The sequence below is a fragment of the Nansenia antarctica genome (genome assembly GCF_963989245.1).
Source record: "Nansenia antarctica genome assembly, contig: SUPER_8_unloc_2, whole genome shotgun sequence".
Taxonomy (NCBI): domain Eukaryota; kingdom Metazoa; phylum Chordata; class Actinopteri; order Argentiniformes; family Microstomatidae; genus Nansenia; species Nansenia antarctica.
The window spans coordinates 424,387-443,400 of record NW_027663470.1 but is presented as its reverse complement, the minus strand read 5'-3'; the positions used below and the strand labels follow the sequence as shown (position 1 = coordinate 443,400).

The 19,014-nt window shown below is 45.8% G+C and overlaps 2 protein-coding genes across 2 annotated transcripts; both read left to right on the top strand.

Moving 5' to 3' along the window:
* Positions 1-16,898: 16,898 nt before the first annotated feature.
* Positions 16,899-17,635, top strand: LOC308164713 (zinc finger MYND domain-containing protein 10-like; the record flags this gene model as incomplete). Its single annotated transcript, XM_080550777.1, has 2 exons — positions 16,899-16,920; positions 16,974-17,635. 2 exons carry the CDS (start codon positions 16,899-16,901, stop codon positions 17,633-17,635), a joined length of 684 nt encoding a protein of 227 aa, XP_080406903.1.
* Positions 17,636-17,983: 348 nt separating this feature from the next.
* On the top strand, positions 17,984-18,654 carry LOC308164711 (zinc finger MYND domain-containing protein 10-like; the record flags this gene model as incomplete). The annotated part of the gene is made up of 2 exons (XM_080550776.1): positions 17,984-18,005; positions 18,059-18,654. 2 exons carry the CDS (start codon positions 17,984-17,986, stop codon positions 18,652-18,654), a joined length of 618 nt encoding a protein of 205 aa, XP_080406902.1.
* Positions 18,655-19,014: the final 360 nt, after the last annotated feature.

The following is a 19,014-nucleotide window of genomic DNA, read 5'->3' as shown; positions in this document are numbered from 1 at the left end:
GCCTTTTCCAGATGTTCAGCAGTGCCCTTTAGTACTTCAATGGAGCCAAGGTGCTCGACGACCACATGCTTCAGCTCCTGATTAAAGTAACCAACAAGGATTGACAGCACCTTCTTATTGGAGCTTGATGTGCTCTTATCCAGGTTGATGGAGAAAGGGCTTGACTGAATGCTCTCAAACGTCCTCTCTGAGAAGGTGTACATTGATTGCAGCTTGGCAAGAGCTTGTAGTAGATCTCAAACTTCTCCCGCGGGTCCTGGGGCGCATGCCCAAAGACGAACCAGTGCAGCTTGGCACTGATGCTCCACGCCTCTGAGTGTAGCTTGTCAAACACCACGGGCGTCTTGATGGTCAGTGACAGCTGATACATGGGCATCTTGATGGTCAGTGACAGCTGATACATGGGCATCTTGATGGTCAGTGACAGCTGATACATGGGCATCTTGATGGTCAGTGACAGCTGATAGATGGGCATCTTGATGGTCAGTGACAGCTGATACATGGGCATCTTGGTGCTGCGGCCACAGTCGGGGATGAGCCGGTGCTTGGGGTGCAGCTTGCCAGGCCCCACCCGGGAGTCAAAGTCCAGCAGGGCCTTGTTGAGCTGTGCCACCTTTCATCCTCCTGGGCGAGGGAGAACAGGTCCACCTGGTCGCCTTTGGACTCCAGCATGGCCTCCAGCTCTTCCTGGGGTAGAAGCTGAGCTTCAGTCTGTTTGTCCTTGCGGCCATGGTCCTGTACCGCCTTTTCGAGGGCAGCCGGGCAAAGTGTTCGTACCCAGGGTGGGTTGGGTCTCTGGAGATCTTGGAGGCCTTCCTGAGACAGCGTGTGTTGTACAGCTCTTCCAGAGAGGGGAGGGGGGCGCCGGTGATCTTCTGGGCTGTTCTCACGACTCTCTGTAGCGCATTTCTCTCCGCGGTTGTGCAGCTGGAGAACCAGTTGCAGATGCCGTAGGTGAGGATGCTCTCCACTGCGCCGCGGTAGAAGGCCACCAGTATCTCCTGCTTGTTGTGTTCCTTCCAAAGCAAGATGGCTGCGCGCATAGTCGCTTTGATTGATTGATTGAAAACTTTATTAGAAGATTTGCAGAAGTAGGTACATGAAAGTACATATTACATACAAGGTCAACTAACAGGATAAAAACCCAAGAAAGCCACTGGCTTATTTCAATTGGGGTCCTTGTCCTGCGGCTGGAGTGGCTTCAACACTGGTGTTCTTTAGTGTTTTTAAGTGCATTTGTATGTACATTTTTATTTTAGTACTTATAGGGAACGGTTGTGTAAATAGTACCTATAGCAGGCACGACTTACTAGAAGTTGGCACGCAAAACGAGAAGACAGTAACAGCGGAGTTCCTGAAGCAACAAAGGATTTATCACGACATCGCCCACTTACCGGAAGAACCTTGGTACTCAGTCCCTACCCTGAGGCGCAAACGTCGGTGTAAGGACCGCAAGCAACGACGGGGCTGCAGAGCAGGCCTGTTAGCTAGGCTAAAGAGGAGGCCAGACAAACCTGCTTTGCCGAGTATTTTCCTATCCAACGTCAGGTCCCTGACGAATAAGATGGATGAATTGAGACTACAGGTTGCCAAAAATAACATCGTGGGAGATAGCTGTGTGATTATTCTCACTGAAACCTGGCTAAATGAAACTATCTTGGACTCCGCGATTAGCTTGGAAGGACGGACCTTACACCGCGCAGACCGCACGCTACTCAGCGGTAAGACTCGCGGAGGCGGCATCATTATATCTACGAAGGATAGCTGGTGCTTAAACACGAAAACTGTAAGTAGCCACTGTTCCCCAAACCTGGAATACTTGACTGTTAAATGCCGACCCACTTACCTACCGAGAGAATTCAATGCAGTGTACATTACAAGCGTTTATATTGCACCAAATGCAGACGGTAGCTTAGCATTGGCGCGGCTATATGACGTCATCAGTGGTCAACAAAGCACAGATCCACAGGCAATTCACATTATAGCAGGAGATTTCAATCATGTCGACCTGAAGGCAGTACTACCCAAGTTCTATCAACATGTTAAATGTGCAACAAGAGGAGAAAAAACACTGGACAAGGTATACACCAACATCAAACGTGCTTACAAGGCTAGACCGCTAGCTCATCTAGGCATGTCTGACCATGTGTCAATCCTCCTGATCCCAGCATACACCACCATGGGGAAAAGTGCTCCCATCACCACTAAGACTGTCAGAACCTGGCCAGAAGGGTCCGCTCCACTGCAGATCTGCCTAAATGACACCCCATGGCAGGAATATGAGCATGAGGACCTGGAACAGTTCACGTCGTCGGTTCTGAACCACATAGTGAACTGCACCAACTCAGTCACCGTGGACAAACGGGTCCGGGTCTACCCCAACACGAAGCCATGGATGACTGGGAAGGTCCAAAAACTGATCAACGAGAGGGACAACGCCTTCTTCGCAGGGAAGAGCACACCGCTGGACAGCACCACCAGGGCTAACCTAAAGCGCGGCATCAAAGAGGCCAAGGCAGACCACAGAGAGAAGATTGAGGAATGCTTCCTGAGCAACGACTCCAGGCGGATGTGGCAGGGGGTTCAGCACATGACAAACTTCAGAGCCAACAGGCTCACAGCCGCAGAGGACGACCCCCTGCTGGTGGGAAAGCTGAACACCTTCTACGCCCGGTTCGACGAGGGGCGAACGGAGGTAACCACAACACAAACACCACTCTCTCCAGCTCTCAGCAGCCTCACCCTCACAGAGCATGAAGTGAGACGCGTGCTGAAGGCGGTGGACCCCAGGAAAGCCTCGGGGCCGGATGGCGTCCTGGGACGGGTGCTGAGGGACTGCGCCGACCAGCTGGCCGGGGTTTTCACCAACATCTTCAACCAGTCCCTGTCCCAGGCCACCATCCCACCCTGCCTGAAAACCTCAACTATCATCCCAGTCCCGAAGAAAAGCACGGTGAGCTGCCTAAACGACTACCGCCCGGTGGCACTCACACCAATCATCATGAAGTGCTTCGAGAAACTAGTCCGGGCCCACATACTCACACGCCTCCCGCCCAACCTGGATCCGTACCAGTTCGCCTACAGAGCCCACAGGTCCACAGAGGACGCCATCGCGACGACTCTCCACGCCACTCTATCCCACCTGGAGAGGGGAAACAGCTACGCGAGACTGCTCTTTGTGGACTTCAGCTCCGCCTTCAACACCATCCTTCCAGACAGGCTAGTGACCAAACTACTAGACCTGGGTCTATCACACTCTATATGTGCATGGATCAAGGACTTCCTGACCGACCGCCCCCAGAGGGTGCGGGTGGGCCCCCACACCTCCACAGCCCTCAGACTCAGCACTGGGTCCCCCCAGGGCTGCGTGCGAAGCCCCATCCTCTACAACCTCTACACCTACGACTTCACCCCCGTCCACCCCAGCAACTCCATCGTAAAGTTTGCAGACGACACCACCGTGGTGGGCTGCATCTCGGGGGGGGACGAGGCGGCGTACAGGGATGAGGTAGAGCAACTGAGCAAGCTGTGCAAGGTTAACAACCTGCTGCTGAACAAGTCAAAGACCCAGGAAATCATCGTGGACTTCAGGAGGAAAAAGTCCGAGATCCAGCCCCTGCTCATCGACGGAGAGAGCGTGGAGAGAGTCTCAACCCTCCGATTCCTGGGGGTGCACATACAGGATGACCTGTCCTGGAAGGACAACACAACAGCCACCATCAAGAAGGCACAACAGCGGCTCTACATCCTGAGAGTCCTCAGGAAGGAACACAGCAAGCAGGAGATACTGGTGACCTTCTACCGCGGCGCAGTGGAGAGCATCCTCACCTACGGCATCTGCAACTGGTTCTCCAGCTGCACAACCGCGGAGAGAAATGCGCTACAGAGAGTCGTGAGAACAGCCCAGAAGATCACCGGCGCCCCCCTCCCCTCTCTGGAAGAGCTGTACAACACACGCTGTCTCAGGAAGGCCTCCAAGATCTCCAGAGACCCAACCCACCCTGGGTACGAACACTTTACCCGGCTGCCCTCGAAAAGGCGGTACAGGACCATGGCCGCAAGGACAAACAGACTGAAGAACAGCTTCTACCCCAGGGCCATCCAGGCCCTGAACACAGCAACGACCTAGGTTCTGGTCCCTGGACAGTCTGGACGGATTGATGGCAGCTGCTGGACTGAAAAAATCAGGTGTAGTGCTGAGGCACAAATATGTACATTTCAAGCCTGCAAACTGCGACACTTTAAATGAATGTGCAATAACACTATGTGCAATATGACAACCCTAGTCGTCTATCTGTACAGTATAGTATAGTGGATAGTGTACATAGCCTTTATTTATGTAAACCAGCTCCTTCCCTTCTTGTGTTTTTTGTTTGTTTTTTTCTTTCCTAACACCAGGGGAGCCACCCCTCCTAAATTTCGTTGTTTGGTACCTGTACTATAGCAATGACAATAAAGACCATTCATTCATTCATGGTAAAAGTCCTGTGTTTGTGAATGCACTGATTAAAGATGACAATGAAGTCCCCACCCCTTTCATTATGTAGGGCCAAGAGTTTTTCCTAACCACATGAACCTTACCAGAAAAAGGGCCAAAGTTATACCCCATAGAGAGACCTGTGCTTAGTATCCAAAAAGCTTTGTAACTAAAGTTGTACTTTATTTCTCTCAGAAACCCAGCCACAGTGCAGAGGAAGCAACGATTGTAAAATGTGTGCTGGGAGGTCAGTCCTCTGGCTCTGTTGGGAGAAATAAACTGTCACGTTAGCTAGGAAACTTTTGGGAGACTGGGCACTGAGTTTTTTCCTGGACAGATCACAGGTCACGTAAAACTGAGGGCCCCACTGATGAAGGGCACACTGGAATCTCGACACAATCGGGTCTTTTTTTTTTATACGGTGCCTTTTCCGTCCCCATGCAGTACAAATCATGTTGTATTTTGTCTAAATTTGGACAAATACTAATTCCATTAGGTTTTTCATGTATAGTCAATTGTTATTTATTATGAATACAATAATATGGGCTTCTAAGTTGTTGTTTTCTACATTTTAAAAGCTTTGGTTAAAGATGTAAATGGGATTTTGCATGGGATTTGGGATGTCCCCAGTGTTGTTCATTCAACTTCAATCCCAAAAATAACTATTAAAAACATATACATTTCCAAATATGTTATTATTATTTCATTTTCCTGATCAATATCTATTGAAATCAAATATAGTTTTATAGTTGTTGTTTTTTTTTTACAAAAAATTAAGGTTGTATGCTTGTCCCTGCGATCACTGTCCACCCTGTTATGCTGTGTTAATGTCCCTTTTAAAAGAAAACCATATTTCTCAATCACATCACTCTCATGAGGTGACATCACATCAGTGGAGGGGATTTCAAATGTTGTAAGCTGTGTGATCTTTTACCATCTGATTTTTATGTTTTTATCCAGTGAGTTTAATGTGGTTGACCATAACGTGTCCACCCTGTTATGCCTAAATATTGAGGAGATCAATCAAATTGAATAATTTCAAAAAGTATTTAGTGCAAATTAGATTCCTCATCAAGTATTCATGGTCAGATATATACAGTATATATATTGTAAATCGATTTGCATGAAGGCTTCGGTTAAATATAAAAAGAAAAAAACAACAACATTAAACCAAATCAAGTATTAAACCGGCAACCTTCGGACCTCTAGCTGGCTGTCTTAAACCCTGCGCCAAAGACACCACTGTGATGACAGTAATGCAAGTTGATAGACATACCTATTATTATTTATTTTTTTACACTTTTTTATTTATCTATTTATCTATCTATCTATCACACTTTCAAAATATCAAGTTATCTATCACACAATCAAACTATCTATCTATCTATCTATTTATCGATCACACTTTCACAATATCAAATTATCTATCTATCACAGTCAAACTATCTATCTATCTCGTAAAAAGTGGGAACTAATATTTCCTAAAAGACACTTGACGGAACTGTCGTTCGGGATGTAGTTTCCATCTGTGAGACATTTTTGACGCACGTATTACCTAAACCAGCCTGTAAACCTGCTCGCTACCAGGTTTGCTCAGAAGGATTGGTTGCATAGCAACCAAGCAGCGAATTATTTGAGCCACATTGATGGAAGCTGAAATTAGCGTCCGGATCTGATTTAAACCTGGATCAGAGTTAATCACCCTACGTGGAATACCCCCCCAGGTGTGTTTTACCTATTTACCTTACCCCTATAGTGTACAAAATAACAAGACAATATTTATGTTTCAAATGTTTTTTATTGCAGCAAAACATCTTATACATACAGTATATTGTTGTGTCAATGCTCATTTTCATTTATATGAACGAGTTATAAAATTACACATGTATTTTCACATATAACAGATAATACAAAAAAATATACGATTGCACCTTGAGATATGGAAAACAGTATCAAAAAAACTAAAAGAGAAAGGAATAGAACCTTATAATTCTAAACGGAGATAGATGGAGATAGAACCTTATCATATGGCGGCGCCATCTTGGATCTCGCTCACTCTCGCGAGTCTGAGAACGTATGTCTGAGCAGCGATCGTTGCTAAAGCGAACTTGACTAGGTGAGCTACGTAGCAGCACAGACTAGTGCATCGTAGTCAACAGTACTACTAACAACACGTTACATGGCTGCTGCTGCTGCTGCTATCTGACTAAGGTGGGTGAACTGTTACTGTCCTATGCTGAGTAGCTATGGCATCATCATGTTGCTGCTTTATTCTCATAGTACCATATGAGAATTCTATGTTGTTGTTGTTTCACTGTATGTCTGTATGTGTGTATGTTCAGCATACTACTGTAGTGGTTAGTCACTGTGTAACCCCAAACATGCCTTTCCTTCAGTTGTGTGTCAATGGAGAGTAAATGGCTTCTTTCTCTGGTTTGAAGTAGAAGTGTTGTTGTTGCTAACGGTAGCTGCTAACGTAATAAGGAATTGTGAAATTGTGAATGTAGAAATGCATTGAAATGACATTAGTACATCAGACATTAGACATCAGACATTGAAATATGTCAATGCGCGGCTGTCATGCACAAATCAGCTTGTAACGTTAGACACACAGCACATCGGCATAATAACGTTTTGTTGTTGTTGTGCTTGTTATAAAGAAAAGGTCTATAATGCATTGAAATGACATTAGTACATCAGACATTAGACATCAGACATGGAAATATGTCATGCAATATACATTTTTTTTAAAAAGAAAAAAAAAGACTACTATTGGAAAAGTACCTGACTTTGATTCAACAAAGGAGGATTTTGAGTCTTATCTGGAACGTTTTGAGAGTTGGCTGGCTGCAAATGAAATAGAAAATGTGAAGAAAGCAAATGTGTTTATCAGTGTTTTGGGCCCAACTGAATATAGGCTGCTGAAAAGTCTCGCAGAGCCAAAGAAATGTGTGGAACTGTCTTATGCTGAGCTTACTAAAGCACTATCAGACCATTTCAAGCCTAAGCCCATTATAATTGCTGAACGCTTCAGATTCTATAAGTGTCACCAGAACCAAGGTGAAGCACTGGCAGACTACATCCTGGCCTTAAAACAGTTAGCTAGTTCATGTGAGTTCATTTCTGAATGATGCTCTCCGAGATCAGTTTGTGTGTGGTCTCACAGGTGAAGCCTATCACAGACGGCTTTTGACAGAAAAGGATCTGACATTCAAGAAAGCCTGTGATATTGCCCTGGGACTCGAGCTTGCCCACAAGGACACCATGGAGCTGTCGGAGCGCTCAGAACGCCAGAAGGTTCACAAGGTACATGACTCAAGAAGTGCAAGACGTGCACCCAAAAGGCAGTATGCATCGGACAAAGCAAAGCAAGGTTGTTATCGGTGTGGAAGAGATAATCACCGACCCAGTGGCTGTAGGTTCATTAATGAGAAATGCCACAACTGTGGGAAGACAGGTCACGTGCAGAGGGTGTGTAAAAGTGCAAAACACACAGGAAGAACTCACAATGTGTCAGAGGAAGAGGAGGAAGGTGAAATTGAGACAGTTGAACTATTCAACATGTACACCGCTGAAGGACACAAAGAGGGAATATATGTAAAAATGGAGTTAGCTGGAAAACCAGTGAGTATGCAGTTGGACACAGGTGCTTCAGTTACCATAGCTCCGGAACATATCTACAGAGAACATCTGAAACAGTGCCCTCTCCAACCAGCTGCCGTCCGTCTCTCATCTTACACAGGGGACAGGATTCCTGTGTTAGGCCAGATACAGGTACCGGTCAAGTATGAAGGAAGAGAGTGGATGTTACCACTGCTCATAGTAAAAGGCGACAAGACAGCCTTACTTGGCCGCAACTGGCTGAAACAGATAAAGCTGAACTGGGCAGAGATCTTCAGTGTGAAAAATGACAAGCCAGTGAGTACACCTACACTCACAGCCCTCCTAGAGAAGCACAAAGGACTGTTCAAGGATGGCTATGGAAAGATGCAGGGTTTCCAAGCGAAGGTCAGAGTTCAAGAGGGAACCAATCCTAGGTTCCACAAGCCCCGCCCTGTTCCCTATGCTTTAAAGGAAGCTGTAGAGAAGGAACTAGAACGCCTGGAGAAGAATGGCATCATCTCAAAAGTGGATAGGAGCGACTGGGCTGCCCCTATTGTCGTGGTTCCCAAGAAAGACCGCAGTGTGAGGATATGCGGAGACTACAAGGTCACAATAAACCAGAGTATTCAGAAGGAAGAATACCCACTGCCAAACGTCGAGGATCTGTTTGCCACCCTAGCCGGGGGTAAGGTTTTCAGTAAGCTTGACCTGTTGTTTGCTTATCAACAGCTGATGGCTATGAACTGATGTCTCCACAGGTCTCTCTCCATACTCGTCCAACACTGTAAGAGATTGCGGACGCTTGACATCTCCATGTGTAAAGGTGTCTCCATAACAACAGTGGACCGCCTTCAATCACAGCTCCCATTTCTGGAGAACATCCAGTTTCTCTGCATTTTCTTGGTTCTGTCAGGAGATAGAATTGGCAAGAGTTGTCATACTGTTCCAGGTGTTGTCCGTTTGGGATTTATCCTCTCATCAAAAAGTCACATATTCCTCTCTGTTTGTGTGAACATTAACAGTCATTAATGCATGGTCTATGTCTCTGTTTACTAAGCAAATTAAAATGTTACGTTTGCTGAGTCAATGCAGAATTGTATGATAATTACAATAAGAGACAACGACATTTACATGTATATGTGTAACACTTCTATGTGTTATCTGCCAGAATGCGTGTCTGTGTCTCTGTGTCACAGAGGCTGCGTCTTGAAGCTGCGTCTTGAATGACTGAACTTCCTTGAATGACTGAAGGTCCAGAATGATTTCTCAGAAACACGCTGCTACCGCAATATCCCCCCCTATTGTCGTGGTTCCCAAGAAAGACCGCAGTGTGAGGATATGCGGAGACTGAATCTGAATCTGAATCTGAATCTGAATCTGAATATCACATTAAATAATTGGATAAACTACCTGATCCTTTTAATGATGATGAAAATAATATCTAATAGCTTCAGTAATGTGAGTATAGTATAAGTTGTGATCCCTTACTTGGACTGTGTGTACTGTATGCTCAATATGCTGGCAGGTTCCAGCAGTCAGAAACTGTCATTCTGTCTATCAGGGCTGGTAAAAGACTCAGTCTCCTGTCTGTCTTCTCACCATCTGACTGTGGACATGGCCCTGTTTAAGCACACTTAAAACTTATCCTTCTTTCCTCCTCTCCTTGAATATATCACTAATCTGACATGACTTGACTGGTACAGGGTTTCCAAGCGAAGGTCAGAGTTCAAGAGGGAACCAATCCTAGGTTCCACAAGCCCCGCCCTGTTCCCTATGCTTTAAAGCAGGGGTGCCCAGGTCGATCGCAAAGGTAGTATGGGTAGATCCATAGGCGGATCATGAAAAAATGGGCCCCTGGGCCTGGACGTGTAAAAAGGCCCCCCCCCCTCCCCAGCGCAAACAAATTTTTTTTTTTTTTTTTTTTTTTTTGCGCAAGTAAACACAATGCCAACAGCATATAAGACAGCCTACGTTCACCTGCATCTCAACAGGTTTTACAGCGGAGGAACACTCAAAGCCAACAGCACAATAACTAGAAAAAATTCACCTGTATTTCAACGACACAGGATTTACAACACAGGCATGCCACACTCAATTGAAGCCAACAACAGTACATGTACAGTAACAAAATACACCGCTTTCAAACAAAAACAATTGGCAACACTATGGTGTCATATATAGCAACCACAGGATGGCTTTATAAGACTAAATTAATCATAAAATAGTCTTACCTTATGCAAAGCATTTTTTCCTGGCTCTGCTTCGTGCAAAATCATCCACGATATCATCAAAGTCCAGTGATTTGGTCAGTTCGCTCTCAATTGCCATGAGAGAAAGAGCCTTGAGACGGTGTTGCGTCATTTTAGTCCGCAGTTCGTTTTTAATCCTGGACAGCACAGAGAATGACCGCTCCCCTTCGCAATTGGTTACAGGCAGAGTAAAAAATAGCCGCAGCGCAACATAAACATTTGGAAACATAGATTGCAGGCCACGATCGATAATTACGCGGAGTAGTCCTTGTGGGCTTTTATCCTCTTCAGCCTTAATAAAAGATCTGAGCTGAATTAGTTCATCGGCTAAACTGACATCTAGGTCAGATGGGTATGCAGATGCCAGAACTTTTGCCTTCTCAATGAGTGAGGCATTGGACTCATTGGATTTGACATAGAAAAGCACATTGAACAAACTGCACAGGTGTCCGTAGGCCTCCAGACGGTGTCCGAGGCTCTGAATAAGCGTGTCGATGGCAACATTGAAGGTCTCTATCTGAAACTTGCGTCTTCCATCAAGCTCAATATCCTGCTCTCCATTCTCGTCAGCAAAAGTCTTGCGTCTCTTTCTGCGATGGCTATCATGTCTGTAAGTCTGGCTGACACCCGGTATACTCAGAGCTGCGCTTTCAAAACTGTCAAAAAGGTCTCTTTGTGCAGCCACAAAATCACGCAACGATTCAAGTGCCCTAACTGCGGTTAAAAGGGCTATATTTCTTTGCTGCAAAATAGCGCTGGTTGCTTGAAATCTTGATAATATGGTATCCCAAAACTTGGCCAAGAACGCCATTTCCAACCTATCCAATTGCGCACAGAGCCCAGCTGCTTCAGAGCGCGTGGCCCTATTTTCCATCTGATCCGTAGACAAAGTCCGAAGCTTCTCTTGTATCTTTTCATAATTTTGCCACAGTGCTTTCGTTGAGTCAGCACGGCAACTCCAGCGTGTAGAGGAGAGAGATTTAAGTGTTAAACTTATAGGCATATTTGAATCCCCAAATACTGTGGCCCAGCGATGTGTGGAGGCGGAGGTGAACGCATATAGAGACTGCAACAAGTCAAAATATTTGCCAACTAGATCGCTACAGGCATCAATACTGTTGACACCGACCAGATTCAAAGAATGGGCAGCACAGGGGACATAGTGAATAAGTGGATTCCTCTTCTTTAGATGTGCCTGCAATCCATTGTATTTTCCAGACATATTACTGGCATTATCATACGACTGTCCACGGCAGTTTTCTATATCAAGTCCAAGATCGTGCACCATTGAGACAACACAGTGTGCTAAGCTTTCCCCTGTGTGACTGGTGATGGGTTCAAATCCTAGAAAGCGTTCCACTACATGGCCTGTTTTGCTCACAAATCTGAATATAAAGGTAAGCTGATCTACATGGGATAAATCGGGCGTCGAGTCGACTATTACAGAGAAATACTTAGCATCATGTAATTCCTTTGTAATGGCTTGTTTAGTTTTCTCTCCCATTAGTTCTATAAATTGTTCGCAAATTGTTGAGGATAAATATGAAACACTGCCCCTTCCCTTTTGTCCAAACGTTCTTATATGCTCAGCCAAGAACGGGTCATATTGTGACAACAATTCTAAGATGCCCAAGTAGTTTCCATTGTGTGGGGAATCTAGCAATTCATCATGCCCCCTAAATGCGTGACCCCTCTCCCCTAAGAACTTGATGACGGAGACAACTCTCCTAAGCACCTCTCTCCAATATTGCCTCTCTCCATCGATTTGCTTCATAAGGTCGGCGTCCACGGTGGCACATGTGATTCTCTGATGCAGGGCAAGCATGCAGGCATGATGTTCTTCACTTCTCTCGTGCTCGCCGATTCGCTCTGGGTGTTTCCAGTCACAATAGCCAGTAACGAATGCATGTGACTTAGTGGACAACAGCTTGCATGCAAAACAATAAATATTTCCTGTGGATGGGGAATACGTAATCCACTCTCTATCAACCACTTGGCCATTGGGCAAAATGCATTTCAGCTGTTCATTTGTTAAAACTCTGGATTTGCCACCAATCCCACTATCCCTTACAGACGCTAGATAATGTGCACGCCGATTCTGGAACACTTTAACTCCTCTGTCAATTAGAACCGCCTTGGCCCGCTTACTTTGAGTGATCTCCCACAAAGCTGGGTCAGTTACGGTTTCAAACCAAGCCTCGCTCTCCTCTCTTTGAGTAGTCTGTAACTGATCCTCCGTGTTAGCAGGCGGCGGAGGCGACACGCGTTGCCGTTTGGCCTCTTGAGCACCGGCCTGCTCCTCTTCCTCACTCGCCAGCACCAACAGTTGCCCTGGTGGTGCAGCATTCGCACTAGCACTAGCAGTGCTGCTGACTGGCTCTGGCTGTTGCTCATCTCCCACGGTGGGCTCGTCAGCCTCCCCCGCAACCCTAATGTTGTTCTCTTCATTTGTTGTAATATTCTTGAAAAAATTTGAAATTCGAGGAACATGATGTAAAATATCAGATTGTTTTGCTTCTTTTGCTTTTTTTATCTTTCGTTTAGCTGCTCCACTTAATGTGTGACGGTGCTCCATTTTACCTGTGCGTTGTCAGTCTCAAATTCGTTGTTAATGACATTGACCTCGTGACCACGTGACATTGACCTCGTGACCTGTCCCCCAGTACACAAAGTGACAGCGCCCTCTAGTGTCTAGTTTCTATAGCCTACTCATTAATCCAATGGGAATGTAGCCTGTATTCGCATTAGAATCTGAGTAGGCTATAGAAACTATGTAGCCCACACAAGCTTCTCTTTTTTTTGCAAGACGTGGGCCCCTATAAAATTGTTCAAAATAGTATATTCAAAAGTATATTCAAAATATTTTTTTTACGTTCATATAAGGAATCTCATTTGTCCCAGTTACAGTAGGACATTTTCTACCGGCATCCCTGCGACAAGAAATGCAAAGGGCCCCCTGATCTCTGGGGCCCCTGGGCCTGGGCCCGGTAGGCCCGTTCAGTAATATGTCTTTGGGTAGATCGCATGGCATTGAACAAAACGGGAAAAAAAAATAAATAAATAAATATTTCGCCTATCATCCATCCTCACTATGGCTTTTGCCACTTGATTGACGTACAGGTAAGCCAGTCTGAGATCTGATCTTTTCACCTACACCTAACACGCGGTTCACCACGCATGCGCCGTCAACAGCACCAACTACAAAATACAAAATACCGGCGAGACTAATTACCTAGTTAGCCTTCCAATTTCTACTATTTACTATATAATACTAAATAAAGGCTATACAAATGAGTGGGGAAGCTGGACCAAGTAAGAAACCAATAACGTATAACTTCCATCCAGAATGGGAGGAGGACTTTTTTACACGATGTGATATTGGAAATGCGTCTGTCTGATCTGCAAATCTACGATGGCTATTTCGAAGAAGGGAAATGTGGCAAAAGAGCGAAAACGTACGGCTGCAACGATAGCTTCTTATCGCGTCAGTCACGTTCTTGTTAAACACAAGAAGTCATTCAAAGACGGCGAAATTGTGAAAAAAGTTTCTCGAGGCTGCAGATTGCCTTTTCGATGACAGATCCACAGTGGCTGATGACACCTTGCAACCAGCTCCTACAGCCCTGACTATTAGAAACCAGCTGCCTCCTCCCAGTGCCAGGTCTCCCACTAAGGTAGAGAAATGCATTTATTTCCTCCTTTCAAACTAGGGAACTACCTGTTTTGTATCTGGTTTACTTTTCTGTTTGTTGGATCAGTAGTTGGCTATGGTACTGCAGACTGGCTGTCAGTGTGTGAGTGAGAGAAAGTGAGTGTGTGTGTGTGTGTGTGTGTGTGTGTGTGTGTGTGTGTGTGTGTGTGTGTGTGTGTGTGTGTGTGTGTGTGTGTGTGTGTGTGAATGTGTGTGAGCGAGAATAGCAAAGAGGGAGGGTTTGTGATGGTCTTCTCCTGTGGCTGTGTGACAGAGAGAGGGAAAGTGTATTGTGAGTTTACTATGCAGGCTGGGAACTGTGTGTGTGTGTGTGTGTGTGTGTGTGTGTGTGTGTGTGTGTGTGTGTGTGTGTTTGTAGTACGTGCATGTACGTTTGCGATGTTGAAACTAGACTGGTAGATCTTGGCAGACTGGCTACTTGAAAAGTAGATCTTGGTTCCAAAAAGTGTGAGCACCCCTGCTTTAAAGGAAGCTGTAGAGAAGGAACTAGAACGCCTGGAGAAGAATGGCATCATCTCAAAAGTGGATAGGAGCGACTGGGCTGCCCCTATTGTCGTGGTTCCCAAGAAAGACCGCAGTGTGAGGATATGCGGAGACTACCGAATAAATGTGTATGTGTATCTTGTATTTCAGAAAACCACGACCGGCAGAAGATAAACATTTACTTTTTTGTTACTTGTGTTTATGACTGTTTTTAGAATTGTGGCCTTTGCATGTGGTGTAAAGTTCTGCTGTGTTGTGATTATGATGTTTTATTGCACTAGATGCGTTCATGTCAAGTTCATGTCAATGCTGCGCACAGCCACAAACACAAACACACCATTATTCAAGTTACCAAGCACTTCTGCACTGTGTTATCAGCACCACCGGGTGGCGCTGTGGCTAGGTTAGGTTATTCAGCGCTCTCGGTCTATGAGATTATACATTTCTAACATTTCTAACAAAGATTTTATGGCCGTTGTGGTAATGATTGTATGTGTGAATTATCACGATGTTACAGTAAGGTTTTATCAAGCTTGGTTGTTGTTTGTCATTGGTATTCAAAATGTTATCTTGGTTACATTCATGAGGTGCTTTGTGATTAAAAATCTTTCATTAATAAACCTGCTGGTCTGTCTGATCATTTCTATGGTGGCGAAGCACTGATCTGAATGAGTGGATATGATGATATATAATGATGATGGATGATGATGATGATCCAATCCTAAACAAATTCCTTCCCTTATCTCCAAGTTCTTGTCAGCCTACCCTCTCAGATCTGTCAGGTGTGGATAGATTACCTCACAATAAACCAGAGTATTCAGAAGGAAGAATACCCACTGCCAAACGTCGAGGATCTGTTTGCCACCCTAGCCGGGGGTAAGGTTTTCAGTAAGCTTGACCTGTCGTTTGCTTATCAACAGCTGATGGCTATGAACTGATGTCTCCACAGGTCTCTCTCCATACTCGTCCAACACTGTAAGAGATTGCGGACGCTTGACATCTCCATGTGTAAAGGTGTCTCCATAACAACAGTGGACCGCCTTCAATCACAGCTCCCATTTCTGATACAGCTGCACCTTCACTGAGGAACTCTATCCATACTTCAGCGCCTGTACTAATGATGGTGGTAGAAACTCTGCCCCTCTGATAATCTCTCCTGCCACAGGAATTTAGAATTATCTTTGTGTTGTCACTACTTAGGAAAGATTATGGTATATTTCACCACACAGTAATGTCTGATCTGGTTTGTTATCATATAATGTGTGTTATCAGTGTATCTGTTAAGAGATGGTGAATATGCAGCAGCAATGTAAGATATAGCCTCTTCAGCCTCATAAGAAGATATGACTTCATGATGCATAGTGCATTTCTACAAGGTCACAATAAACGCCCAGGTGTGGATCGCTCTGTACAACCTGCTGCTGAAGGAAGACTGCCAGAGGAAGTACGACTTCCACAACTACAACAAGAACCAACTGATGAAGCTACGGGGTTTCCTGACAGAGGTTTTGATCGACCAGCTTCCCAACCTGGTGGAGCTCCAGCGCTTCCTCAGTCACCTCTCCGTCGTACAGACCTCGCCCCTCCGAAAAAGGACCTAATCTTGGAACAGATTCCAGAGATGTGGAACAACATTGTTGGTGAGAATTCTGGGAAGTGGAAGGCTATTGCCAAGTACCAGGTGAAGGAGACATTCAACCCCTCTGAGAGTGACCTGAGACAGCAAGCCTGCAGGTTGGCCCAGACCTATAACCTGGATGTGATGGAGAGTCTGCTTCCTGAGAAGCCCAGGTGTGCAGCTTGTGGGAAGGAGGCTTTGAAGAGATGCTCCCGCTGCCAGGGAGAATGGTACTGCCACAGGGTATGCCAGGTGACGCATTGGGCCAAACACAGGGTCGCCTGCCAGCTGAAGGAAGAATACCCACTGCCAAACGTCGAGGATCTGTTTGCCACCCTAGCCGGGGGTAAGGTTTTCAGTAAGCTTGACCTGTCGTTTGCTTATCAACAGCTGATGGCTATGAACTGATGTCTCCACAGGTCTCTCTCCATACTCGTCCAACACTGTAAGAGATTGCGGACGCTTGACATCTCCATGTGTAAAGGTGTCTCCATAACAACAGTGGACCGCCTTCAATCACAGCTCCCATTTCTGATACAGCTGCACCTTCACTGAGGAACTCTATCCATACTTCAGCGCCTGTACTAATGATGGTGGTAGAAACTCTGCCCCTCTGATAATCTCTCCTGCCACAGGAATTTAGAATTATCTTTGTGTTGTCACTACTTAGGAAAGATTATGGTATATTTCGCCACACAGTAATGTCTGATCTGGTTTGTTATCATATAATGTGTGTTATCAGTGTATCTGTTAGAGATGGTGAATATGCAGCAGCAATGTAAGATATAGCCTCTTCAGCCTCATAAGAAGATATGACTTCATGATGCATAGTGCATTTCTACAAGGTCACAATAAACGCCCAGGTGTGGATCGCTCTGTACAACCTGCTGCTGAAGGAAGACTGCCAGAGGAAGTACGACTTCCACAACTACAACAAGAACCAACTGATGAAGCTACGGGGTTTCCTGACAGAGGTTTTGATCGACCAGCTTCCCAACCTGGTGGAGCTCCAGCGCTTCCTCAGTCACCTCTCCGTCGCAGACCTCGCCCCTCCGAAAAAGGACCTAATCTTGGAACAGATTCCAGAGATGTGGAACAACATTGTTGGTGAGAATTCTGGGAAGTGGAAGGCTATTGCCAAGTACCAGGTGAAGGAGACATTCAACCCCTCTGAGAGTGACCTGAGACAGCAAGCCTGCAGGTTGGCCCAGACCTATAACCTGGATGTGATGGAGAGTCTGCTTCCTGAGAAGCCCAGGTGTGCAGCTTGTGGGAAGGAGGCTTTGAAGAGATGCTCCCGCTGCCAGGGAGAATGGTACTGCCACAGGGTATGCCAGGTGACGCATTGGGCCAAACACAAGGTCGCCTGCCAGCTGAAGGAAGAATACCCACTGCCAAACGTCGAGGATCTGTTTGCCACCCTAGCCGGGGGTAAGGTTTTCAGTAAGCTTGACCTGTCGTTTGCTTATCAACAGCTGATGGCTATGAACTGATGTCTCCACAGGTCTCTCTCCATACTCGTCCAACACTGTAAGAGATTGCGGACGCTTGACATCTCCATGTGTAAAGGTGTCTCCATAACAACAGTGGACCGCCTTCAATCACAGCTCCCATTTCTGATACAGCTGCACCTTCACTGAGGAACTCTATCCATACTTCAGCGCCTGTACTAATGATGGTGGTAGAAACTCTGCCCCTCTGATAATCTCTCCTGCCACAGGAATTTAGAATTATCTTTGTGTTGTCACTACTTAGGAAAGATTATGGTATATTTCGCCACACAGTAATGTCTGATCTGGTTTGTTATCATATAATGTGTGTTATCAGTGTATCTGTTAGAGATGGTGAATATGCAGCAGCAATGTAAGATATAGCCTCTTCAGCCTCATAAGAAGATATGACTTCATGATGCATAGTGCATTTCTACAAGGTCACAATAAACGCCCAGGTGTGGATCGCTCTGTACAACCTGCTGCTGAAGGAAGACTGCCAGAGGAAGTACGACTTCCACAACTACAACAAGAACCAACTGATGAAGCTACGGGGTTTCCTGACAGAGGTTTTGATCGACCAGCTTCCCAACCTGGTGGAGCTCCAGCGCTTCCTCAGTCACCTCTCCGTCGCAGACCTCGCCCCTCCGAAAAAGGACCTAATCTTGGAACAGATTCCAGAGATGTGGAACAACATTGTTGGTGAGAATTCTGGGAAGTGGAAGGCTATTGCCAAGTACCAGGTGAAGGAGACATTCAACCCCTCTGAGAGTGACCTGAGACAGCAAGCCTGCAGGTTGGCCCAGACCTATAACCTGGATGTGATGGAGAGTCTGCTTCCTGAGAAGCCCAGGTGTGCAGCTTGTGGGAAGGAGGCTTTGAAGAGATGCTCCCGCTGCCAGGGAGAATGGTACTGCCACAGGGTATGCCAGGTGACGCATTGGGCCAAACACAAGGTCGCCTGCCAGCTGATGAGCGAAACCACTGAGAAGCTCCACAGAGACTTGAACATTCAACCCTGAGAGAGACGTTATGGAACACGTGACGGAAGAGTGGACTGAATGGCAGGAGAGAGAAAATGAGTTATAAGATTAGCAAGATTGGCAAGTCAGTGGACCAGTGGAGCCACACATGTTTGATACCATTCCTGATTTCTTTCCATGCATTTACAATGAGCCCTCCTACAATTTCTACCGTCACCAGCCTCCCCTGCAGTGTCCAGACAGATCAGTTTTAGATCTGGCTCTGTGTCCAGGATTGTTCTACTGACTCTTTAAAGATGTGATGACTTTTATGTAAACCTTTAAGAGAAATGGCGTATGCCTTGAGTTTACATGTATGCAAACATTCACTGTTTCCTGTTCTTCAAAGTATGTCACATC